This window comes from Equus caballus, chromosome 2 (genome assembly GCF_041296265.1).
Source record: "Equus caballus isolate H_3958 breed thoroughbred chromosome 2, TB-T2T, whole genome shotgun sequence".
Lineage (NCBI taxonomy): Eukaryota > Metazoa > Chordata > Mammalia > Perissodactyla > Equidae > Equus > Equus caballus.
Genome location: NC_091685.1, coordinates 40,385,838 through 40,411,914, shown reverse-complemented (window position 1 = coordinate 40,411,914; position 26,077 = coordinate 40,385,838). Strand labels below are relative to the sequence as shown.

The following is a 26,077-nucleotide window of genomic DNA, read 5'->3' as shown; positions in this document are numbered from 1 at the left end:
ATGAGAGCCTAAACATGCACTAAGACTTTTGGCCTTGCTTAGATTCTCTCCTCTTCATTTTTATTTGCCTCAGACCAAAACCTGCATGTAGGAGAGGAAGTGCCTCATTCATTCACACATACGAAGTCTTTTCATTTTTATTTTTAATTTTTTTTAAAGATTGGCACCTGAGCTAACAACTGTTGCCAATCTTTTTTTTTTTCCCTGCTTTTTTCCCCTCTAAATCCCCCTGGTACATAGTTGTATAATTTTTTTTCAGTTGTGGGTCCTTCTAGTTATGGTATGTGGGATGCCACCTCAGCGTGTCCTGACGAGCAGTGCCATGTCCGCGCCCAGGATCTGAACTGCTGAAACCCTGGGCCGCCAAAGCAGAGTGTGCAAACTTAACCACTCGGCCATGGGGCGGACCCTAAATTCTTTCTAATCAAAAAAAAAATAGAGTGAATTAGTTGCTATCAAAGGGGATAAGCTAGTTTTGTATCAAAAGACTACTTAGAGTAAAGTGAGCCTCTCCTTTCCCACCTTCGCTGATAAGATGCCAGACTCCAGAGATAAACCACCAGGGAAGACGGTTTTTGAGCTCTATCACTTTTTTTTTTTGGAGGAAGACTAGCCCTGAGCTAACTACTGCCAATCCTCCTCTTTTTGCTGAGGAAGACTGGCCCTGAGCTAACATCCATGCCCATCTTCCTCTACTTTATATGTGGGACGCCTACCACAGCATGGCTTTTTCCCAAGTGGTGCCATGTCCACACCTGGGATCCGAACTGGCGAACCCTGGTCCTCCGAGAAGCAAAACGGGCGCACTTAACCGCTGCGTCACCGGGCCGGCCCTAAGCTCTATCACTTCATCAGTGAATTCCATGAAACCAAACAAGCTGTCCTCCATGGAGACAAGTCTAAAAGTCTAGGAACAATGGTCGTGGGCTTTTAAACATGACAGGATGCAGTATGAGCCTGAATAAAGAACCCAAGGCAAGAAGAGACCCAATGCAAGTAAGGCTGACCTCTCAAACTGCCCCATAAGAGAAACTAGCTGGGGATTTCAATTTAGATGACTCGAACACAAAACAGCAGTCTTCCAGCCTAGGCAGTTCATTGAATATTTTGACAGCAAGCCATTCATGAAAGCCAAATTTCTACCTCAAACTTAAAGTTTTATTTTCGGGCCTTGGACCATGTCTCTCCATCCCATTAAGTGTGACAATAGTGTTTTGGAAAGTTAGAAAAACAGAAAAAAGTACACTGAGTGATCGCTTCGGTGACTTCTCAACATTTGCTAGTTTCTCCCAGACGCTGAAATAATTTGGCCCCCTGTAAGCCAAAAAGCATCTTGCTGTCTCAAGATAGGAAAGTCACGAAGGCTTAAGATGATGGTGGTATCTTGGACACAGTAAAGTCAGACATAGGTCTCCCTTCCCTAAGACTCATTTAATCCACCCACCTTCCAAGTCTTTCTTTGGATAAAGTACCCCTTGTTGGAACGGCAGAAGATTCATCAGAACTCTGATTTGGAAATTCTTCACCCCATTACAGGCACTTAAGAAACTGGGGTGTGTACAAGTCAAGTGGGAAATGCTTGCTTTGTGGAATTTTTTTCTGGTGTCCAATAGACAATTTTCCATCAAAACACTCACTGGGCATTTCATAATTGCTAATAAAACATGTGAAAGAACTGTATGTGCTGGTTTCAGAGCATAAACGACCATATTCATAGACAATCCTTTGCCCGCTGATGTTTCCTTTCCAGTGGAATGTGCCCTGAGCTTCCTAGACTGGAATGCAACTTGGAGCCACAGCCTACTGAAAAGCCTGGAAGCACAAACCTTGATTGGTCTGGCGACCAGAATTTGGAATTAGCTACGGATTGGGCCAAGAGGAAACAGTTTAAAATTGAGGAGGTTGATTACGACAAGCAGGGGGACAAGCGGCTTCTGGAGCTGTGAAGGCTTTCTCTCCTTTGCTAGTGAACTTCCCCTCCTACCTATGCAAGGAATCTGGGAGACGTGTCCTTTCCAAGGACACTTAAGACTGCTGACTCCCAGATCCTGGAATTGACAGCTCCTCATGATAAAATGATCAGAATGTACAATAAAAACATTGATGGAGCACTTGGAAAAGTTTGTCTCTGAGGGAAAACTTCAGTAGAAAAAAAGTCTGAATAGAAATCAAGGGACGATTATGACCTGCGGAATCGTAAACGGCAGGAGTTGGTAAATGAGAACATCAGGCAACCCAATTTAAATAAAGGAATGCAAGCAGCCAGTAAGTGGATTTAGAGCAGTGGTTCTCAGCGTCGGCTACATACTGGAATCATCTGGGGAGGCTGAAAAGATACTGATCCTGGGTCTATCCCCAGAAATTTTGACTTATTTGGTCTGGGAAGTGGCCTGGGTATCTGGATTTTTAAAAGCTCTCCAGGTCATTCTACTGTGCAGCTAAAGGGGAGAACCACCAATTTTGAGGTTAAGATTCTCAATTGGCTGGCCATAAGTGTCACTTACCAAAGACATTTTCTTTTATTCCTAGACAAGGGAAAATGAAGGCTGGAAAATTGGTCATTCTCTCACAGCTAAAGGTTTAGGTGAAAAGGCTTTGAGTGTTTTGCTTTGAATGCAAACCAGCCTCTGTGGGGATGCAGGAAGCGCATGCTGAGCAAGATGAGGGGAGAGATGGCTGGGTGAGATAAGCCGGGTTTTCTATGAAGCTCACCTGCAGTCTCTCCCACCAGATCTGGCGGATGATCTCTCGTCGCTCGGGGACAAGTTTGTACTGGATAACCTCCTCCAGCTCAGAGAGCATGTGGCAAGAAACCATGGCCTGATGGAAGCAAATCACATTCCATCTTAACACTGCGCGAACAATCCAAAAGCCAGGATTCACTTCAATCACTCCGAGGACAGGGTATCTGCTGAGAACACACAGCCAAGTTCGCAGCAGCCTGTGAGTCCTCAGCAGCCCACTCTGAAAAATGAACTGAAATGGACCTCTAAAACAACCGTGTGCAGACTATTCGACACTCACCCCATATGCCCGACTGTAGCTCTGAAAAATGAACTGAAATGGACCTCTAAAACAACCGTGTGCAGACTATTCGACACTCACCCCATATGCCCGACTGTAGCTCTCTCCTGCCATAGCGGTTAACTCAGCATCCAGCAGGTCTCTGGCTTTGTCGATGCACTACATGAGAAAAGGAGAACCCTGGACTGAGCTGTGGACTTGGGAGCTGAGGGTAGTTGTTATTTTCAAGCTTCCCAGGTAGCTGCAGAAGTTCTCTCTTTCACTTAAATTCCAGTGATGAAGAGAAAAATTCACCAAAGAAGGGAAGAAACCTCCCAGAACTGAATGGCTAGAGAAGAGCATTATCTAATTTTTCAGAAAAGATACTAATGTATGGCAGCCAAAATCTTAACATAGATCTATGTTAACACCCCAAATCTTGGGCAACAAGTGAGGGGAAATACGTGCTTAGAAACAGAATCACAGCGTTCTTGCATCTCAAGAGAACAGCTTGGGGATCTACCTTCTTTCAACTTTTCCTTGCTGGGGATGTTTGTGAAAAGAGACTGTGGAAACACCCGAATGACTCCAGGTGGTTGTCCCTGGCTTCCAAGCATCTTGTCCTCATGAGAGAGTGCCTCTATGATTGGCAGACGGATGCCCAATCTCCATGTAAATGGGAGCTTTTGCGCCTGTGGCATGGATGGCCCACGTCTCAGTTCTCATCATGTAAATTGGAGCCCCAGGGATGGCCACAGGACTGCAGTTCGGGTCTTCTCTGTTTCATCAATTAAAAACCCTTCATGCGGAGCTTTTCCTTTTTTGAATGTTTAAGGTTAATTACTGTGTCTTCGTCCCTTAAGCGCTCAGGTCATTTACCCAAGCACCTCAATCAAGATAGTCTAGTGCCTGACAGAGTGGATGTGATTGCTTTATTATTTCACCCTGCAAGTCAGCACAGGATTTTCAAATAAAGTGCTAGCTTTCCCAGAAGGTGATCAATGTATGACACACCTGCATAGCCAGAAGGACCTGGGGACTGATTTCAGCTGCAGAGGGGGCACTGCTGCTCTCCATATCCTCCTTTGGTGAAACATTTTCTCTCTACTTCAAGGAACGCTAAGGCAAGGTGGCAAAAAGGATGCAGTGATGACACAAGAAGCCAATTTCAAAAGCAATCTAAATGGTAACTTCCAGAACACATCTGTCCCTCTCAGACTAGAAAGCGGCCCTGGCTGGCATGCTGGCAGTCTTATTCATACTGAGTATTGTGCTCCGAAGCCATTCTAAGGAGCTCACAGAGCCAAGCGCCAGAGCTGAAGCACAACGGCCTGTCTGCACAGGCACCGTGTGCCTAGGAGCTGACACGACTACGAAGAATCACCTTTTCTTTGCTAGATGGTCTGGGTACACATAGGTTTTTACCTGTTGTGCCAAGGAGAAGAGGTCCTGATGTAGTGCCAGCACAGCCCTATAAAATGCCCCATCGTGGGTGTCCCGAGGGATCATACAGGTGTACTCTTCCATGCTGTCCCACTGACCTACACACACACACACAGAAAAGCATTAGAGCAGTCAGCTTGTGGGCTAAAGGCAGCATCTCAAATAGGCCTTGTCACTGTTACTTGCATTTAGCTTGGGTTCAAACAAGACAAACTTGAGCCTGATGTATCAAAATCCTGCAGAGACCCGCTGTGCTCTGTGGGGCGAGCAAGCCAATTTAACAAAAAAAGCCACTTCTGTCTTCCAAACACAGGACTCCATTGCTGCCCCAGAGAGCGCCATGAATGATGGGAGAAACTGCAGAGTGCATAGCCTGCATGTCAAGAGGGTTTAATGCAGCACCTCATTAACCTAGAGAACGCTCTAGGTGAGATGGAACAGCTTTATTCCCTACTAGTGAAGCACCTCGCAGTTCAATGGTACAATGGAAGTTACATTTTCCCCTATACAATTGAAAATGGCCATTACCCAGACAGGGGACAGGATCAGACAGATAGCTTGCCTGCCTCACTCTGGCAGTACCTCTGCCTCAGAAGAGAGGAGATAAATATTTTAAGAGACTGTTATAACAGAAAGATGGGCTGGGTCATAGCACAGTAGTCTCTGTATCATGGCAGACTGGGGAAATGGCTGCATCCAGGAAGAGAGATTCACTTCCCCTGGTGGGGTGAGCATGTATCACATGCCAGGATTTCCAAGACCATCTGCAGGAAAGATATCAGCCTCATTAGCTGGAAACCGCAGGGCTGCCAATCCTACAGGACATTTTTCCTGTCTTTCACTCCAGACCACCAGCTCATCCATTCTCTATGCCTCTGGGCAAAGGCAAACACTAAACGATGACTCTTCAGGAAGCAATTTGTTTTTGAAAAATGTTTCCGGATCCAGGCCAGAGCTCATGAAAGGAAAGGATATAAACTCTGTGACTCAAGAGGTATAGAACGGAGATGGAAGGTTATGGAAACTTTCTCTGGACTCCACAGGTGAAGCTTTTCACCTGGGATATACTATGGACCCTTTCCTCTCTTATTGAGAACACCTCTGGAACAGACATTAGTAATCCTCTCAGCTGGGGCCTGGTGTCAGAAACCTACAGTTGTCTGCGGGGATTAAAAGGAAGTCTCTGCTTTAAAACACTTGAAGAGTAGGAGTAAGGTGGATGAGCGTTGGGCAGCAACAAGGAGAACAGAGGAAACGAAACTGTCAAAATGTTTATAATTGTTAGAGAAAGTGAAGGGCATACAGCAGTTCATTATACTATTCTCTTCACTTTTATATATGTTGGGAAAGTTCTATAATAAAAGTTAAGAAATAAAAGGAGATAGACAGCTATCTTCTCTCTTTATTTCTGCTTGGGATAAAGACATGATGGGTTGAGCTCCAGCAACCATACCGGACCAGGAGGTAGACTTGAAAATGGAGGCCCCATTCAAAGCAGAAATTTGGGAAAAGACTAATGGTGATGGAGCCAGAATACTAGTCTGGGAATTCCTACCTCTAGATTTCATTTATAAGAGAGAAAAATAAACCAGTAACTTGTTTAAGATAAACAAAAACAAACAAACCACACTAAATATCTCAATTTTGATGCTTACTCACTGTTTCCCTTAGCTTCCCAATGAAAAGTCATTTTTACCCATATCTAACAAGTTAGTTGAAATTGTCAGGTAGAAAGGACAGATGGCAGAGCTGGAAGTGGATACAGACTGCTCACTTCTATAGACCTGACATCTCTACCTGCAGCCAGTGTCTTACTTTTCGAATGCAAGCCCCAGCCTCGCTCTCTCTACCTTGCTGCAGTGCCTGTGAGAGAAGCCTTACCTAAGCCCCACGCGGCTGCAGCAGCCATCCGGGCCATCTTGGCTTGGGTCTCATCATTAACCAGGGTCCACTTTTCACAGCACTGCTGGTGGAGCTGCCCCCTGAAGGAAAAGAATCATACAGTTGGGTTAACAGAAATCACCTCCATAACCTGCCCATCTTCCTCTCAAGCCCCTCAGGTTAGCTGCAGGCTACAGTGGAACTGGATGATAGGGGCCCAAGGGATTTTAAATGCAAAGCACTTTCTATCGGGTCATATAATAGAGAAGTGACCAGCAATTTGTTGTTTCTAGGGCCTGGTGGCTCATAATTTGTCTGAGAGTGAATTTATCAAAGATAGGGACTGTGTTTAACTCTACGTGATGTGAAACGTCCTGAACATCTGGCTCCCTTCATAAATATTAAATAACTTCTCTCCTATGCCAATGAACTCCTGGCTCTCTCCCTTGGCAGGCCTACAGAGAAAGCAATCTGAAGACACATCTGGACATTAATTTTGGGCTCAAAGCTATAGGGAGAAGTGGCTCTTAAAAGTATTATACAAATGGTTGCAGTCTGAAATGAAACTCATGAAACTCAAATGAAATCAATCTGCAAAGAAGAAAGAAGGCTCTACAATGGTCATATCTACCAGAAATCCAGATGCCGCTTATTCTCAGAATTTTGCACAATTACCATGAGTGTGCGTAAGAATTATGAGATATTGGTGCTCAACAGACTCCAACACACACAGAGAGTGGAAGCCCTCTCAAGAACAGAGACATCCTATTGACTGTTAGAACTGTTGCCCTCTCATGTTCCACTTCTGAATGAAAGGAAATAAAACTCTGCTAGTGTACAAATGAGCCTCTGCTTTCATGTGAGCTTCAAGACTCCACGAGGAGATTCCTTAATCTTTCCTGCTTTCTGGAAGAGATGCTGCAGGATGTTTTAACTTGGTATTGGGAGTTCCAAGTGGCCCAGCTCAGAAGCCTCATGGGACACGAGCTGCACTGCACTATAAGGTGATGTGGGGGGTGGGGGGGGAGATAAAGATGCTGAAGTCAGTCAATGCTGAAGACATCCAGTTTGAGCTCCCTGAGAAGCTGACTGGTGACCACATTTAGAAGAACTGCTCAGGGCCGTTATCCAGCATAATGGCATGGCAGTCGTTAGCTTCAATGTCTCTCTGACAGGTGATCAAGAGAGCCAGGGACATAAACATTCTAGCTTAACACACAGCCAAAATCAAAAAGAGGAAGAGGAAGTGGGCAGCCATCCTGCCCTATATACTTACTGAACGAAGCTCAGTGACAGAAGCAGGATAAACCTTGGTGTTGGTGTCCTGCCATCTAAACCTAGAAAGCTTCACTACTGGGTCCTGCTAAGGGTTATCCTAGAGCAATAGTTCTCAAATTGTCATGTGCATCATAATCCACTGGAGGGCTCCTTCAAATAGATTGCTGGGTGACAACCCCTGAATTTCTGATTCAGGAACTCTGGATTGGGGCCTGAGAATGGACATTTCTAACAAGTTTCTAGGTGATGCTGATGTTGTGGTCCACGGGCCACAGTCTGAGACCCACTAGCTCAGAGCATAGGAACAGCAACTCTAGGCAGTATGTCTTTGTTGGGGCTTTGCCGGGAGTTATAGGAGAAAGCTACATGATCTCCAAATGATCATTCCAACTTCAGAATTCAAGGTTTGTTTTCTTTTTGAAATTGAGTTCATAACAGTTTACATCATTGTCCAGAATTCAAGTTTTTATAGCTGGTGGCCACCAGAGGCAATTCAGCATCTCTGTGCTCTTTTGTCAGGACCACCCATTTCTGAGCTATGAGAATGGGGATCTAGCACTGCTTCTCATCTAGAGGCAGGGAGCAAGTTCAATATGAAACACCACAAACTGTTACGTCAAGAGACAAAGTGGGGAGCAGGGCAGGAGCAGCATCCTGGAAAGATGGCCACCTGACAGTGATACAGGCACCACGTTCAAACTGTGGCCATGTCAACAGCTGTGAGAACCCAGTTGGTATACACAGGGGTGGGGTCCCTCTCCCACCAACATTTGTTACAAATAAAAATGGAGAATTGGGGCCGGCCCTGTGGCCGAATGGCTAAGTTCCCACACTCCGCTTCGGCGGCCCAGGGTTTTGCTGGTTCAGATCCTGGGTGCGGACATGGCACTGCTCATCAAGCCATGCTGACGTGGCATCCCACATGCCACAACTAGAAGGACCCACAACTAAGTACCGGGGGGCTTTGGGGAGAAAAAGGAAAAATAAAGTCTTTAAAAAAAAAAAAGCAGAATAGACTGAGTCCTAACTCCCAAAGGCAGGGGGGAGAATAAAATCAAATAAATAAAAAATAGGAAACTCTTTGAGGGGCAAACATCAGGATCTGTCTTCTGACACCTCTCACTCACACCAGGGAGGACTGGGTAAAATGCCTGTCCTCCAAGATCATGACTTTCCAACCTAGTGCAGCTGCAAAAACCTTAGAAAGGGTTCTTTCATTTGGAACACCTAAGTGGTTGGCTGCCTATGATCTCACTCCTGAGGAATCTGTTCTTAAGGACCCAGAGGTCACGTAAGGAACAGTGTTGGGAAGGGGGTTACTCAGGTTCACCGTGGCTGCAGGTGTGGCTGTGTGTGCCATGGGGCTGGGGGCGGCGACGTCTTGTAGTTAGCTTCCTGGAGGCAGATGAGCATGGAGAAAGCGTTAGGGTCGTAGCTCACTGGTAACCCCAGATCATTCCTTGCCACTTGTGGTGAACAAGTGCCTCAGGCATGTTCAGGATATATACTCAAAGCAAAAGTAATTTAGAAATTGCACTCTAAATAGAACTGAGTGAATAAACCATATAAGACACCTGCATATGGTCAGGAAAAGAATTCTGCTTCTTTCATCTCTTTTAAAAATCTCTTTTGGTCTGCTGCATTCTTAAATCTCTTGGTCAGCATCACTGGGCACGTGTACTTTATAGGTAATTATAAAACTGAAACCCAAGAGATCAGAGGTAGATGGGACCGAGTACTGCACCATCAGGAGAGCTGGATCACTGCTCTTGGGAGACTCAGGCAGGCTCTGTCAACCTCGATTAGCCTCAGTTTCCCAACTGTCACACAAGGGGATTAGACAACATCACATCTAAAGTCTACTCCAGTACATCCAAGCTGTCTTAACCCATCTAAGGAAAGTGGCTGTCTCTAATTTTGAAAGGAAATTGGGGGAAAGGGGCCAGGAAAGGTTTCAAGGAGGAAGAAACAGTTCAGGTGGACTGTGAAAGATGGGGACGATCTCAAAAAGTAGAAAAAGGAGCAGAGGAGGAGGTAGGCAATTCAGGAAACGGAATGAACAAATGTAGATAGAAAAATTCCCTGGGGTTTGGAGAAGAGTGAATAGCTTGGCCAGAGCTCAGATTACGAGGCCCTGTTCACTGAGAAATGGGCTGGAGTCACAACAGGAGAGACGTTGATGCCAGGCTATGACACTTACATGTAAATCCAAGGGCAATAGGGAGACAGAAAAGCATTTTAGGAATTGATTAGAGTTGAATTTTAAAATGTTTACATGTTATCTTTCTCTTAATCATATATGGTTGTATGATTACCAATTCGAAAGTAGAAAAAATTGTTTTTGAAATAATGTAGCTAATTCTTGTTAACATGCTTTTCTTTTGCTTTAGATCAGTACGGTTCAATATAAGTTTCTACAGCGACGGAAATGTTCTATATCTGTACTGTTCAATAAATTAGTCACTAGCCACATGTGGCTACTGAGTATTTGAAATGTGGCTAATGCGACTGAATTATTAATTTTATTTAATTTTAAAATAGCCAAATGTGGCTAGTGGCTACCATATTGGACACTGCAGTTTTAGATACCTGTTGGACATTAAAAAAATCAGCTTTAGTCATACAAACTAATGAAGAAGATTTGATAGGATATGCTTCCTCAAGGAGGAAGCTTTTATTGAGGTGAATCAATATCGAATGCTAATTATGGGAATAAACAATAACATTTGAATCTCCCTTATAATGGTTAAATCAGACAAATCAATTTCAAATAATTTTAGACTATTATTTGTATATATGTGATCCAATGCCTAAGGTTAAATTCATCGACAATAAATTTTCATGCAATACAAACACAACATCTTCTATCTTAGGAATATAGTAATAACTTTATATTAAGAAATAAAAATAGCAATGGTTTACCAAAAGAATATCTGTAATTAGGTACAGAAAGAGTATGTGAAGCAAGAGATCATTCTTTTCAGTAGCTTTACTTTTTTATCCAACAATATTCTTAAAATTTTCCAAGGTATAAAATTTCTAAACAAATCAAAATTTGCCTATATTAAACAGATTGAGCTTTACAGATATGATGGAATATTATGCAGCCATTAAAAAAATAAGGCCACATCTATAAGGTACTGATATGGAGCAGTGGCCTAGATTTATTAAGTGAAAAAAACCAAGGTGCAATACAGTGTATAGAGTACACCACATAATGTGCATGCTTGCACATACATAAGGACCTGGTCTCGGTGCCTGCAAGTCTGGGTGGCTGGTGGACAAGGAGAAGATTCAGTTTTCACAGTTCTGTCACTGTTTTATACTACTAAAGTTTGTGCCATGTGCACATTACCTTTTCAAAAAAATTAGTGCTTTAAAAATAAAATATGAATACAAGAATGTTGATTAAAGGAAAAAAAGCCTTCAGGCACAGAGGTTCCATATGCAGATCCAAACACAAGGGCACAGGCCTGCAGAATTCTGACCCCTAGACAGCTCCTGGGAGGCCTGGTTTCAGGGAAACCTTAGGCTTCGGGCTGATCTGGCCTCTGAGGAGCTCTGGGTGTTCCAGCCTCACCTTCATTCTGGAAGCTCAAATTGTAATCCTCCCCACGCCCCCGGCCCCATGTCCATATCTGATCAGTCCCCAAATCCTGTCAATGCTGCCTCCGAAACATCTCTGGATTCAGCCCCTTCTCTGCACCTCACTGCCCTCACTCTCCCCTCTTTCTCACCACCACCTCTCCCCAAGTGGCTTCTGAACTGGTCTCCCCATCTCCTCTCTGGGCCCCTTCAATCCACTCCCTAATGTGCTCCTACAGGGTTCTTTTTATCACGCAAATCAATCAATCATGGCCCTCCAAATACTTGGATGACCTCTCAGTAGCTCTCAGGTTACATCCAAACTCCTAATTTGGTCTAAAGCCCCACCTGATTTGGCCTCTGCCCACCTCTCCTGCCTCACCTTTTACCTCTTTACATCACATCTGACCCTCCAGCCATGCTCAGCTTTCAGAACCCTGAACATACTGTGCTCACCCCTCCTCACTGTGCAAGTTCAAGTTAGATATCACTTCCTCCTGGAAGCCTTTCAGAACCTCCCAAGCCTGGATTAGAGCCCCTTCCAATTTTCCACAGCCCCCTGGGCTTCCCCTTTATAACTGTTATCACTCTGTATCACAGCAGCCTGGCTGTATGCCCTGTAAGCTCTGGGAAGGCAGGGGCTGTGTTTGTCTTGTTCATGGCTGTGTTCTCGGGGCCTGGCACAGACACTGGCAATGAGTAAGTGCTCAATAATTACTGGCTGAATGAATGAATAGGGGGACCTGTAGTCTCATGTCCAAGAGAAAGTTGGGATAATCTGCTCCTGGGGACGGAGTTTGGCATTTTGATTATTTAAGCTAACTGTAGTTAAGCTATTTAACAACTGTAGTATGGCATTTTGTTTTAACTATTTTAAAAAACTGCACTTGATGCTGGAAAACAGAATGGGGACCATTTCTTCTTTAACATCTCCCAACAACTTCCCAAACGAAGAGCTGGGCATGTGTTCTCAGGTAAGCGTGACGGTGGCTTCTGCCTGCAACACCCTTTTCCCTCTCCCCATTCTCCTTCACCTGTCTCCCCACCTCAGTCCTTGCAAAGCTGTCCCCTCACACCATTGTCACTGTACTTTCAGGCTTCACTATCTATAATGCGTTGGTCTCATCAACCTCATGGTGGAGGGAGGCCTTGTTCTCTACCTCTTTTTTTGTCCCCTGGAGCCTGGCATAGTCTGGGCATGCAGTAAGCATTCAATAAAGATGAAGCACCTGAAAAGAGAGTCACTTGTTCTTCTTTTCTAACATCATTAGCAAGAGCTAATAAAGAAAAGAAAAAAATCAAGGTTGCAGAGTAAGGATATGAGATTTTCATCAGCCGGTCAATGTAGAGAGGCAGATGGAAGGAGTAGGTGTAGATCCCAAGAGCACGCCCAAGCCTGTCCTGTCCTAGAGCATCACGAAGTTTAGTTAAAAGGAGAAAAAAGAAGAAGAAGAAGAAGAAAAGAGCCTTTCTATTTAGCACTGAGACAGGACAGGAAGTGAAAAACACCAAAGTGACAGATGACTTCTGGGGAAATACCAAGTGAAACAAAAATGAGAGTCTTAGGTGAGAACTCTGTTGGGGGAAGCCTTTCAAATCCAAACATCAAAGAGATGATGTCTCTACCAGCCACTTGGCATCATCCTGACACAGCTCACCATTCCCCCAAGGCCTCGAGGCAGCGCATGCGGCCCAGCATCAGCTCTGGGTCATCCTTGTTGGTGTCCATTTTCTTATCATATGCTACAAGAGCATCCTCCCACTCATGCAGTTTCTCATACCAGGTAGCCTGAATCTCCTGCCAAGTGGAAAAGAAAGAGGACTGTTGTGAGGCACAGAGAACAAGGAGGCGCATTTTTAAATCAACACACTCTTTCCTAAGGTGCTGTGCTGAATGAATAACAACACTTCACCTATCACAGTATGTCTTGGCTTTGATTGAAACGAACTTCAGAATATCTGGAGGTATGTTTGGTCATGGTGGAAATGCAGATTCCTTGGCACACTGATGGAATGATCCTGGGATCTGAGAGCAGATGTCAGGCCATGATCCTCCTTGCATCACTTCCTGCCCAGACACAGGGGACACCAGAATTCCAGCATTCAGGGATGTGAGGACAGGGGAAATCATCTGGGACAGCAGGAAGCCCTGACCAGAGCTCCCATGGGATGGCAAGGCCTTGATCTGCTGGAGTTCTGATGGTGGGCCACATGGCAGGGATGGCAGCTGCTTTCCTGATGGGGCCAGAAAGATCAGGCCACATCTGCATATTTGCTGGAGGAAAACAACTCACTTTTTAAAAGCTCTTGATTCTCTGCATTTTTTAATACATTTTTAAGTTTTCAGGAAATAATTTAAAATACAATATCACACTACCATTTAAAATTCTTTGGAAAACCTTTCCCCCATTCTTCTACAGTCTCCCATCCAATGTTCCCTCCTGCTCAGCACTTGGCAGCTTTACCAGTGTCAGGGGCCAAAGGATGGATTCCATTACCCGAGCAGATGGTGTGCCACGCTGAAATTCAGTGTTGGCCATGTGAATGAGAGGTGCTGCAGTCTAGAAGGTGCAGAGTCCGGCTCTCTAAATGGTCAGGGGACTGTTTTATGTCTCTGTCTGCCCTCCACCTGTCCTCCACCTCAGTTGTCTTCTGGGCTTCTTCATCACCAGCTTGGTAAATGACTATTTCTCTACCAGGCCAGGGTAGTGCCTCTCTAGGGATTTCTTTAACAACAATGATTCTGCAGTGGAATTTGTATGATATAATGCAGGGCCCACATTAAGTTTCCCCCATTATCCTCGTCTGCTTTCTAAATGAAACTGATATTTGAGTAATATATATACTGACAGCTACTCTGCTAAGCACTCTGAAAGGGTCTTTTCTTCTGGAACCTCTGTAAGGAGGTCATTTCTATTTTAGGTTGTTAGCTTGTACCTACTTCCCCTCACTTGTTTTCAGCAGAGCCAAGCCCCTCTGCTGCCCCTGCACTACTGCTGCTGTCACAACAGTCCTTTCCCCAGTGTCAGCTGCAGTGGGGTTTGACAAAATGGGCATATCTGGCTCCATGGAAGGTAAAACTATCTAAGCTTTATTTTCTAAGCCTGTGTAGAATAGCGCCTCTCTATTATACCTAAATATGAAAGAGAAAACTTAGAAAAGAGTGACTGCAAAGAGACTGTAAAATTAAAAACTCTTAAATTAAAAAGTAACACTGGTATATTTCCCATTTTGAATTTCTAAATTGGGTGGAAAAGAGAAAAGGGGCTAATAACTAATGTATGGCATACACTGAGTATGAACAAGCAGAAAGTCGAGGGAGCAGCATAAGGAGCAGGTCAGAGACAGGGCAGGATATTTTGAATTGCACTAGATTGCAGAAACTATAAGGTTTAAGCAATGAATCACACAAAATGCTAATGAGATTGCTGTTACATAAATTGTGCTGAAAAAGCACAGGCTCTGCCAAGAAAAAGCAAACCATTGTCAAGCTTAATATGATTCAGCTACCTAAATATAACAGAAAATCCACCATGGGTTTAGCAATAATCCTGGAGCTAATGACCACCTTTAGAACTTGGAGACGGAGGAACTTTCATTTAAGGTTGGCACTCTGAGCCACTGGGGTAGAAACTATCTGCTGGCAGATCACCTGAACACCAGATGTTTGTGGAATCCTTGTTTCGATCAGCACTCACTGTGGTCTAAAGCTCTAAGGATATCAAAGGAGAGGACATCTTTGTCTGGGTAGACTACATTAAGTGCCCTCTCTGCTGACTTTCTTCCCTCTGCAAACAAGGATTGTGGCAAAGATGGATGAGATGTCGTCGCTTCTGTTTTGTCATCTGGAGAGGTGCTTTCTTAGTCTAGTTACAGATATGTGCTCAAGATGGCAAAATATTCTCTTAAAAGTTTCAGTCCAATTTACTAGCCCTTGTGTGAGGCAAAAGTCTCTGAAGTAGTCACAATTTTCTTCACTCTAACACAGTGGGCTCTTGATTAAGGCAAACCAGAGTAAGTGACCTACACAACTAATGAAAGGTTCCTCATCAAATATATGGACCCAGAACTTCTTGACCTTCCAGGAAGTCAATGCTAAATTGATTAAGTCGATGCCTTATATGCAGTTAGGAAGTTACCAAAGCACCCTCCCAGGACCACAGAGAGTAATGGAAACATTTTAATACTGGTAGAGCAAAGATGATAGGAGAGAAGAAGCTATGTAAGCAATAATGAAATGGAACAATCCCTCAATATCAGGTATAAATTATAATATATTTTTTCTGGAGAATTGGCTTTGATTTCTTCTGAAGTATGTACTGAGTGTTAACTGTGGGCCAGCAGCAATGCTAGCTGCCACAGATGACACAAAGATAACTCAGGTCAGGGTGAAACACCTGGGCTCTGGCACCAGACTGCCTGGGTTCCAGCCCTGGTTCTGTCACTTACTCACTCTCTCAGTTTAGGCAAGGTTGTTAATCTGTTGGGACCACAGTCTTCTCATCTGCAAAGGGGGGTAACAGTAGTACCCAGTCATAGGGTTCTTGTGAGGAGGGAATTAGATGAAGCTCACACAGCACTTAGCAAAGGGCTGGGCACATGCTAAGAGTTTGATGTGTATCAGATTTATTTATAGACATAAACAAATGTATTTATTTATCGATATAGATTCTCTTCTCATGAGCTACATTCAGTCTGAATATAGTCCATATAGCCTTTGTCTCCTTCATCCTTAAGATACAGGTAAGTCAGCATTAGACTGTTATCATTGGGGAAAAAAACAGAAAAAGAAAGTAAATTTCTCAAGGTTGTGGCCAAGTGTCTCCCTAGCCAAGTTACTACCCCTTGCTTTTCTAAAAGGAATGAGGCACTTACCAGCTCTCCAAAGTGTTTCATGGCGTATTCTAACACCCCGGCAGCTGCCTCTGGTTGCTGTAGCTTATTATTAATGCTGGGAAAACAAAAGGAAGAGGTGGTTACACTCAACGTGTCGGAGGGTAAGAGGTGTGGGGTCACCTGTGGGCTAATGGCTCACCGGTATGTTAGGGACAATGTCTTGCAGATGCAGAGAAAGCATCAATTATCTATTACCACCCAGAAAGCTCAACTTGAATGACATCATCTGAGGAATGGTTTCGTCTTGATCCCACACTCCTAATTTTGAGGGGGCAACATTTGGTAGATAGGAAGCCATGCTCGCTCTGGGGCCCTTCCTCCAACCAGCAGAGACTGGTTTCCTGTCAAATATTGAAAGTCAGGCAGCATACGTCTGTTTTTTAAAAACTAGAAACCCTAGATCCAAAATAATCCCTGGTGTAGAGCGCAACCAGATGAGGTGCCTCTAAATTTCTAACTCCTACTTCTTCTCATCAGTTGCCTTCAGTAATAGGAACCACCAAAATAAAATAAATAAAAATAATTGGTTTCAAGATAATGTAGTTTAGAAAAAAACAATGAAAATTCCTCCTTTTCCTCTGGTTTAATGAATATCATTTATTCAGTATAAAATCATTATATCTTCCATGTGTTAAGAATAAATGTACATTAAATCTTGTTTTAAAAAAGAAAATCATTGGGACTCAGCCCTGATGGCCTAGTGGTTGAAGCCTGGCGCGCTCCGCTTCGGCAGCCCAGGTCCAGTTCTCGGGCGTGAAACCGCACCACTTGTCTGTCGGCAGCCATGCTGTGGCAGTGCTCACACACAAGAATGAGGAGGACTTACAACTAGAATATACAACATGTACTGGAGCTTTGGGGAGGGGGAAGGAACCATCGGGCTCTGTGGGTGACACAGAAGTGGGACTGAGGCTGGGTCATCCACATCAATGACAGAGAACCCCAGGGTCCGTGGCTGTGTAACCATCTTGACTGCTCCCCTCACAGAACCCTTCTCCTTCAAATTCAGATGCGTCCTTAGACCCTCCTCAAGGACCACCCCCTACTCTGCAGCAGGCTGTGAGGGGACCACATCCAGAGCTACCTGCCTGGTCTCTCTGGCAGAGCATGCTTTTCACTAACACTACACGACTTTGCTGATGTCATCTGTAGGCAGTATGTGGCCAGGTGGGGGGGAGGACTGTGACTGTACTGGGGCAGGGGAGCAGTAGCACTGGAAGGGTTGGGGCCTGGAGGCGTTTCGTCAGAGAGGCTGCAGAGATCCTGAGAGCAGGAGAGCCGTGGGGCTCAGACCCTTGTTCCAATAGGAACTTACGTAAACATGAGAGAAAACAGCAACTAACCCAACACTAAACAGAAGCGTGAGTTAGGGAAGGAAGGAAAAGAGGGAACGAGCAGGCCTGAAAAAGTCGCTGCACAATGATTCTATCTGTTTATAGGTAGGGAGCAAAATGTGACAGACCAGCTTGAGAGTCTAGACTGGTTTAACGAGCAAGGATCTGGTTTATTGCCTTGAGTACAAACTGTCCACTTGACTAGAATTAATTTTTAAGTTGCTTTGGGAAATTCCAGGATTTGGGTTCAATGTGGTAGTATGGCAAGAGATTGCTGTTATAAATATTATTTTAAAAAATTCAAATTCCGCCACATTTCTTCCAATAAAACTGAGAGGGAACTGCCCAGAAATGGGAGGAACTAGAGAAGTTAACATTTGTGAAAGTAATAATCTAATGCCTCATGTTTACAAAGCACATTTCAAATAATCTTTCCAGGCTATCACTCCTTTGTCCTCACACATCCCTGAGAGTGGGAAGGAAGGTGTGATCAGTCCTGTTTTACGCTTGGTGAAACTAAGGCCCGTGAGGGCAGTGATCCTCCCCCGGCTCACGATGAGCGTAGGCAGGCCCCATAGGGTCAGAAGCAGCCCTCTGTCTCTTCTTTGTTAAGGCAGAGTGGGGGTGGAGAGCTTCAGATCTGGAGTCAGAAGACTTGAATTCACACTTCTGGAGGGCCAGTTCTGCTACTTACAAGCTATGTGACCATAAGCAAGTCATCTTTTTTGAGTTTTAAATTTCTCATCTATAAATTGGGGCTAATACTACCTCCTTCACAGGGTTCTTCAGGGAATTCAGTGAAATAATGGATATGAAATTGCTAAGCAGGTCCATATAAATGCTTCTTCCCTCATTTGTTTTTGTTGAATGATGGAAGTTGCTAGAAACACAGTTATATGCTTGTGTACAGAAAAAACACATCTAGGACTGAGACTTGAGCCAGCACTAGGAAATCAAGGCAAGTTCCAAACTCATCCTGAATGGGACTATTCGAGTTTGGTGCTCAAACTCTAGGCTCCAGGCTCTGCAACCAGAGGGGAAAGTCACCGTACAGATATCCCTCTCTCTCCTACAGGCAACCTCATGTGGGATCTCCTGAGTGGATCCATTGGTGCTTCTGGGCTGGTCCTAAGCAAAGTAATCAGCCAGAATGTTCTCAATAAGACAGTCTGATGAAGGATTCAGAAATGTTTTTAATTTCAAAGTGAAGCCATAACATTATGGTTTCCTTTGGGAAGCCCTATTAGAGTTTTTCTAAGCTGAGAATGAAAAGCAAAGCCCAAAGGGACTAACTCCACTGCAGGTTCGCTGTGAAGCAGTTCCCCACTCCTTTTGGCCCTGTAAGTCATGTTCTCAACTTTGCTGCCTGCTCACATGGGGGTGGATAAACTGTATTAATAATTAATATTACTGGGTATGGATTTGTGATTATCTAGTCCCCTGAACCCAAATAAAGACTTTTGAAGCATAAGAAGACAGGAAAAAAGCCAGTATATATTCTACATATTATAATCAAATAAGTAATATATCATATAAATATATATAATTATATGATATATATCTTATTTTTAGTTCTAACATAAACTATTGGGATGGCCCTGGTAGGAATAAACTGTTCTGATGATGAGGAAGATAAGGTGTTCTTTGCCTGAACCAAAAGACGCTAACACCAAGAATCAGACATGAAAATCCAGGAGTTCTAACAAATGTCTCCCAACATTGTGTTCTGGAACATTCTATTTTCAAGAAAATTTATAAACATTACCACAGCTTGCCTCACTTTGGGGATAAAGCGACACAAAAACAAGCAAAAGCCTCTTCCCACCCTACTCACCCACTCCTTGTGCATAAAAAGAAGAGTTTTGCAACAAACTGATCAAAATCAGGAAGTGACTACAGATCTCAGAGGAGAAATACAAATTTTACCTTAATATTGCTATGGCTTTGAAATACTTCCTCTAAGGACAGACTGACATAGTAAAGTAAAAAAAATAACTCATGATATGGTCCCAACTCCTTCAAGAGAAAGTCCAAAAAAGGCATCTGCACAATACTTCCCACTTGGATGTGTGTGGAGGCAGGTGAGGATGCAGACAGAGCCCAGCGGGAAGGAAGGAGAGCGGGTGGGCTCACTGGGGGAACTACCGACCAGGACTTTTAGTGACTGCCATGAAAACTGGGGGTGTACCTTGAGATCCACGATAAGTGCTTGTCCAACAGTAAGGACAATCACTGAAAAATTACAATGTTGACTGAATGGACTAAAACACACCCATGAAAAATGAGTGGGATCAGTCTGAGAAAGGGTCTCTTTCAAATATTAAATTTTTTTTAAAAGATTTTATTTTTCTTTCTTCTCCTCAAAGCCCCCCAGTAAACAGTTGTATATTTTAGTTGTGGTTCCTTCTAGTTGTGGCACGTGGGATGCTACCTCAGCATAGCTTGATGAGTGGTGCTAGGTCCGTGCCCAGGATCTGAACCGGCATAGCCCGGGGCTGCTGAAGTGGAGTGCATGAACTTAACCACTTGGCCACGGGGCCGGCCCCCCAACTATTAAATTCTTGGTCTCTGATTTGAGGACCTGAAGGAAAGGAGACTGTACACACCCACTTTCAATTGTTCAGAGTAGAGATTTTAAGTTAACCAGCTGCTATCACCTCTTTATTCCTTCCTCCTCCCTGTTTTGATTTTACTTTCCAATAGAGCTTTCTCCTTAAGTTACAGTGCTCTCTTCCTTCCTTGTGTGGAGTCTCCCAGGCATGCCTACGAAGCTGCTGGAGAACGCAAGCGCAGATGTAGAGGTTCTGGAGAGGTAAGTGAACAAAACTCTTGGTGGCCAAGAAAGTGTGTCGTCTTGTTTGTGACCTTCAACTTTTTCTCCTTCCTCCATGACTTCTGGTACTCTATCATGGGAGGCAACATATTATAACAACAAAAAGATATCTAAATTTATTGAAAGCTCACTTTATGCACCAGGCACCATGCTTACTGCTTATCTGTGTAATCTCAATCCTATGAAGCAGACACTATTATTAATATTCCCATTTTATATATGAAGAAACTGGCCCAGTAGGTCACAGGCTATTGGATGTCATCCTTGCCCTTAAAAACTGTACCATTTAAAATAATCTTAAGTAATAACTAAGAGTATACTATAAACTCTGCAATGGGAGGGGCAGTGTCTCAGCATCAGTAGGCACCCAGTCAATACTTGTAAAATGAATGAACGAAGCACTGGATGGGATGTTTCAATTAGCTGACTCTCTCTCTCTCTCTATGTAATTCCCATGCAGGAGAAAGGAGCCCTACAGTGCCTCCACTTTAACTTCCTTATTGATACTGTGGCTAACACTCCCCTCTGACCCCTAAGCTCCCATCCCCTATTCGTTAGTTCCTTTCAGAAGCTACTGACACACCTTAAATCTGCCCAACACAAGTCAGCCATGCTGCCAGCAGGCTTTTCCGAGGCAGCTTGTTCAAGGCTGCCAGGTTTATAGACAGAGCCCAGAACGCAAAGTGTGGGATAAATAAGCCTCTATGGAAGCTCAGGAGTTCCCAGCTACTAAGTCTCCAGTCTTCTGCATACTTGGGTGACACAAGGCTCCTTTAAATAGTCCCCTTTTAAACTCAGATGTCGTTTTATGAGACTGAAGGGAGAGACTGTATGTTTGGCTCATGTAAAGAAATCGTCTTTGCTCAAAAGCTTCCCTAATGAGGAACTCTTATTTATTGGGCAGCTGGAAGTTTTCTACAGCCTGTTCTATAAACGCTCCTTTGTGTGCCCCTCAGTCTTTCCCAATTAATGCTGGAAGCTTCAAAAGGGCAAACTGTTCAAAGCCCCCACCCAACAGCAGAGGAGTGCTTAACAACACAAACCAGACCCCACTGACATTGGTCTGGTTAAAACGATCCCACAACACACACGTTTAGAGAGATGGAGGCTTAGGCAGCAACGTGACCACGACAAGTGTGCAGAAATGACAGGTCGACCAGATTTCCCATCTCCTCTCCATGCGCAGAGGCCAGAAGGAAAAGAGAGCTGTGTCACAAAAACTTTCTAAGCCAGCGGATACCGATTCCTGCTGCTGTCTTAACACGGGGAGAGGTGTTATCTGTATGCTACTCCATTTTCCAGTGAGAACATCCAGTCGAGATCTTCTACAGCTGTGAATCTATAGAGCAAACAGGAAGTGCCTAGCCACACAATAAAACCCAGAGCCCACAAATGAACCTGGTGTCAGAGAGACACTGAAGAGAGACAGGAAAACACAGTGAATTAAGCTATCAAGAGGGTAAGACGCAATGATACAGACATGTCCACTCATTCATTCCCCACCCAGCTCCCGTACCCCAAGATTTAATTTTTATTAAAAGAAGCTGAGTTCAAGAGCTTGAAACTGGGAAAATTCTTGGCAATTGAGGGAAACACTTTCTAGGGTTGAGCAGAATTAACAAACACAGATAAGAAACTGCCTCAATGTCTTCTATATCAAACAGATTAAACCAGGCATCTTTTCTCCCTTCTCTGAAAATCTCTTTCTAAAAGTAGGGAAAGTGTGTGAGCTGAGTAAGTGACTCAGATGTGAAGGGGCTTCTCATTTCCTTGGTGGTTCCCTGTCAAGAGTGATGGCTGACAAGCCAGTGCTGGGAGCGGGGCCTATTTACTTCTCCATGACTTTCCCTTTCAAGCTTTTCCTCAGTGCTTTTCATGCACAGGTGGTGACTAGTTTTACTGAGGATGAGACTGACAGAAGAGGTCGGCCATTGCTCAAGGTCTTGATGATGACTCACAGCAAAGCAACAAGAGGGTCTCCAGCTTGGCATTCAAATGCCATCCCTACCACCTGAAGAGAGACCTGAAGAACTCTTGTTTCTTGATGGGTTTTCTAAGTTGTTGCTCCATAGGCTTCTGGACTGATGTCAAATCCAAAGTAATCTGGCTTGGTAATTCCTTCTTGTATGGCTCTTTTGGTGACCAACTTCATCGCTTAGCCTTGACGTCTCGGTGATCTCTGCTATTAAGGGAAAGTGAGGTTCAACACAAAGCCTGAGCCTGTGTGAGTCAGTCAAAGAGGAGCATCAGCAGTCACATCTGGGGGCCGCTTAGGCCTTCCTAGTGCTCCCAGCAGGAACTCATGAAGATGATACACACGCTTCCTAAATGGCTCTAGGCGTTCTTCCTCCTGTCTATTTCTAGTGCATACCACAGTCTGCGTTTTATTTGGTTCCCTGTCAAGTAAGAATTCTCTGAATTCCCTTGGCACCAGGCTGGTGACACATGCAACACAGCTGAGAGGGGACCTCGGCAGGTCTGACTGAGGAGCTCCTGAGCAGCCAAGATGAGGCCAAGCTGGACACTGCTTCAAGTCCTTACCACCAGATCAAGTACTTTTTCTTGTTTCTCTTTCAGATGGGTACCTGCTTCTGATCACCCCATCATTTCTCCCAGCACTGGCACTTAGCTCTGTGCCCAATGTATGACAAAAGACAAAACAGCTTGATTCGTACACAGAACTAGGAAGATCTGGGGTTGACCAGGTCCTGATGTCTTTATCAGGCAGAGACCCTGGGACTTGGGGAGCAGCAGAATGCCCGGGGGAAGTGAAGGATGCAACAGTCTCTTTTTGAATAGGGTAATTTAAAAGCAAAAACCACAGCAATGAAGACAGAGGGCAACGTGAGAACATCTGAGATGTGACATGGAGAAAGGCAGTGGGAGGCAGTTTACACACAGGCAGCGAGGAAACAAAGGCAGACTGACAGGCCTTCGAGTTACCACTGAAAGCCGGGGTCAGGTGATGAAAATAGCCCTGAGTCTCGCAGGGTCAGATTTCCTTTCTTGCTTCAGGAACTTAGGAAAAGTGACTTTACTCTTTTCCTACACATTAAGAAAGAGAAGGCTGGCCTCATTAAAAGGTGTCCTTGGAGCTCTTGGGGACCTAAGGCACCAAAATAAAAAGATTTGGTGCAAGAGAGGTGGCTCACCTGGGGTGATCAAAGGGACAATCAAAATGGGTTCCTGACTCGCAGTCCAGAGCAGCTGAAGGAGACAGAGCTCTTACTGTGCCTTAGCCCCTTACTTTGTCTGGTCACAGCTTAAATGATATGTCTGTGACAATACTTAAGAGGCCATGCTAACTCTGTATGTGAGAAAATGGGGGCCTTTAACAATAAAAGAGACAGCATGCTAACAGCTGGGTATATCAGGGAAAGGGAGACAAAAAATCCTCTCTTCAAGATTGGTGGGGGAGGCATGTCGTTTTCGTTTAATTACGAAAAATTTGGGTGAGGGAAGCTCACCACAATATAATTACCCCTTCAAAATACTATTTTCACCAGTGCATATTCTGTATAAATAAATACATATTTTATACCTAGTAGTGACCAGAGCATTCATACAATTTTGCATTTTGCTTTTTCACGTAACAGGCATTTCCCATTTTATCCAGAGTCTTCATAATTACTTGCAATGGCCACACAATCATTCCAGCCTGCTGCTAGATGCCCTGCATGAACCCAGTGTGTGGGCGCAGCCTCTTGGCTAGCTGAGAGCAGCACTTGTCAGATTACCAGGCCCCCAGGAGTGCCGCTCAGGAGCTCACCTTCAGCACTCTACACTCCCTAGGTTATCTGTCCTGGAGAAGTCTGCAAAGCTGGCTCTGGGAATCAGAGTGCCCATCCTCTGAGGATGGACACAGTGCTCAGCAATAGCCCAGCAAGCTGTCCCATTTGACACATCACTTCTAGGCCCTCCTGGCTGGACGCAGGGCCAGGTGCCCTAGCACAGCCCTGCATAAGGCACTGAGAGGCCGCACAGCCCCAGAGAGTCAAAGTACACGATTTGTGCTGGCCTTCCAACCCAGGGGCCTGACAGAGGCATGTTGTAAAAATGAAGAATGGCTGTCACATTTCCAAGGCTCTGGCTGATTTAGGGAGCTACTGGCAGGCGCATCACTCCCAGCATGTCAGCCAGTTAATTACTTCCAACTTTATCTTTCTTGTCAACACTTCTTGACAAATTGGCCATTATCTTTTTATTCTACAACAATGAGCACTGCTCCTTTTCTGGTGAGGCCTGGAGGTTTTTCTCCTCCTTTCCGCTTCTTCATATCCAAAGCAAAATGAAGAGCTCTGAGAGAGATGATTAGAAAGAAGACACTGTCAGGAAAAGGAAGGTGAAAAGGAACAAAACGGGGAGGGCTGATAGACTGAATCCAAAGCTAATTTTCAACTGCCTTGACTCAAAGCAGAGTTGATATTTTGGGTAAAATTCTGATTTCTTGGCTTCTCCATGTCCACGAGCTCTGACTCAGTCTATTATGTGGATGAAGTTGGGAAACAAAAATTAAATGAGCTGGCAACTAGTGATTTGGCAGCTTTGAACTCTCCACACTTAATTGCATAAGCAGATGTGAGCTGGCCTTCTACTCCATTAAGGAGTTAGGCCACATTGTAGAAATACTGATGCCCATTCTGGGATAAGGGAAAAGAAAAAAATATGCCTACTTTCTTGGTAAGGAAAAACTGACAGAAGAGGACCATGACACTATAATTGGATTACTAAGATTTACAGCCAATGAGATATCCAAAAGAATTTGGAGAGACCAGCGGCGTCACCACTGATATATTTCATCATCACTGGGACACACTGTGTCAGAGGCATCCATGGGGCAGAACCCAGCACCTACCGTATTGTTTAAGTTCTAAGACGCACACTTTTTTCACACTTTAACATCTCTGAAATCATGATACGGCATACAATTTAAGTTTTCAGAGTACTGTGACACAGTTTAATCGCCAGCAGTTTGTTTCCCCTCCCACAGGGATACATAAAAATCAGAAGCTCTAACTCACCATAAGAGTGGTCCCTGTAACTCTCAAGGTGCTGCTGAGGATGAGCCAGATGCCGTGGAAGAGCAGAGGTTTACTACTGAACTCCAGCAAGCTTCTCCCCTTAGAATGGTCTTGGGCTGCAGTGAAAGACCTTCTGTCCTTTTGGTCAGCTTTAGGAGAAACCCTAGGACTCTTCCCTTCGTACAGCTCCTCACTGATGCACTGAAAAAGCAGCTTTCCTTGGGGTTTGTAAGATGCTCTATAAAGGCAAGCTGTTGTACAGTGAACCTGTAAGAAGTCTTCAGAGCAGCCAGATGTAAAGTTATGCTCCACTGGTGACCTGTCAGAGACCTGACCTCTTGGGTATGGCTGGACGTAAAAGGACATTAAAGAAAAAGATGGGGCTAAGAATGAAAGATACAATCTGTGCTTGTGCTCTGGCCACACAGGGTTTCCTCTGTCCACCCACTCTTTGCTGCTTGGAGCTTTTCCACAAGGGGTACAGATTCCTAGAGGCACAACTGGCACGTTTGAAGTCAGCACGAGCCTAGAGGTTTGGAACGTATTTTTGCTAAGAAGTGAGGAGATTTGAGCAAATCCTCACCCCTCTGGACTGAGTGTTTTTTCTTCTGCAGAGGGGCGGGAAAAGAACAAGACTGTGTACCTTTTCTGGAAGCCAGGAAACAACTGTAAAAGCAGGACTCGTACTTCCAAGCAACACAATAGTGACACTTTGGGAACATGTGTTTAGAATTAAGACACAGAGTGGGTTTTGTCTGCCCACCAAGCCCCATGCTGGAAGACTGTAAAGCTCAGTCACCCTT

General features: G+C 44.4%; 1 protein-coding gene across 8 annotated transcripts in view; it reads right to left on the bottom strand.

Annotated features, from left to right (window-relative positions):
* Window positions 1-26,077, bottom strand: part of MTOR (mechanistic target of rapamycin kinase) — a 119,477-nt gene that overhangs the window by 26,599 nt on the left and 66,801 nt on the right. For all 8 annotated transcript variants that reach the window (XM_070260934.1, XM_070260931.1, XM_070260933.1 and 5 more), the window contains 6 exons: window positions 16,066-16,141; window positions 12,849-12,988; window positions 6,328-6,428; window positions 4,429-4,544; window positions 3,106-3,183; window positions 2,713-2,820 (listed from right to left, as the gene is read on the bottom strand). In XM_070260934.1, coding sequence (XP_070117035.1) covers window positions 2,713-2,820; window positions 3,106-3,183; window positions 4,429-4,544; window positions 6,328-6,428; window positions 12,849-12,988; window positions 16,066-16,141 — 619 coding nt within the window. The remainder of the gene's footprint in view (window positions 1-2,712; window positions 2,821-3,105; window positions 3,184-4,428; window positions 4,545-6,327; window positions 6,429-12,848; window positions 12,989-16,065; window positions 16,142-26,077) is intronic.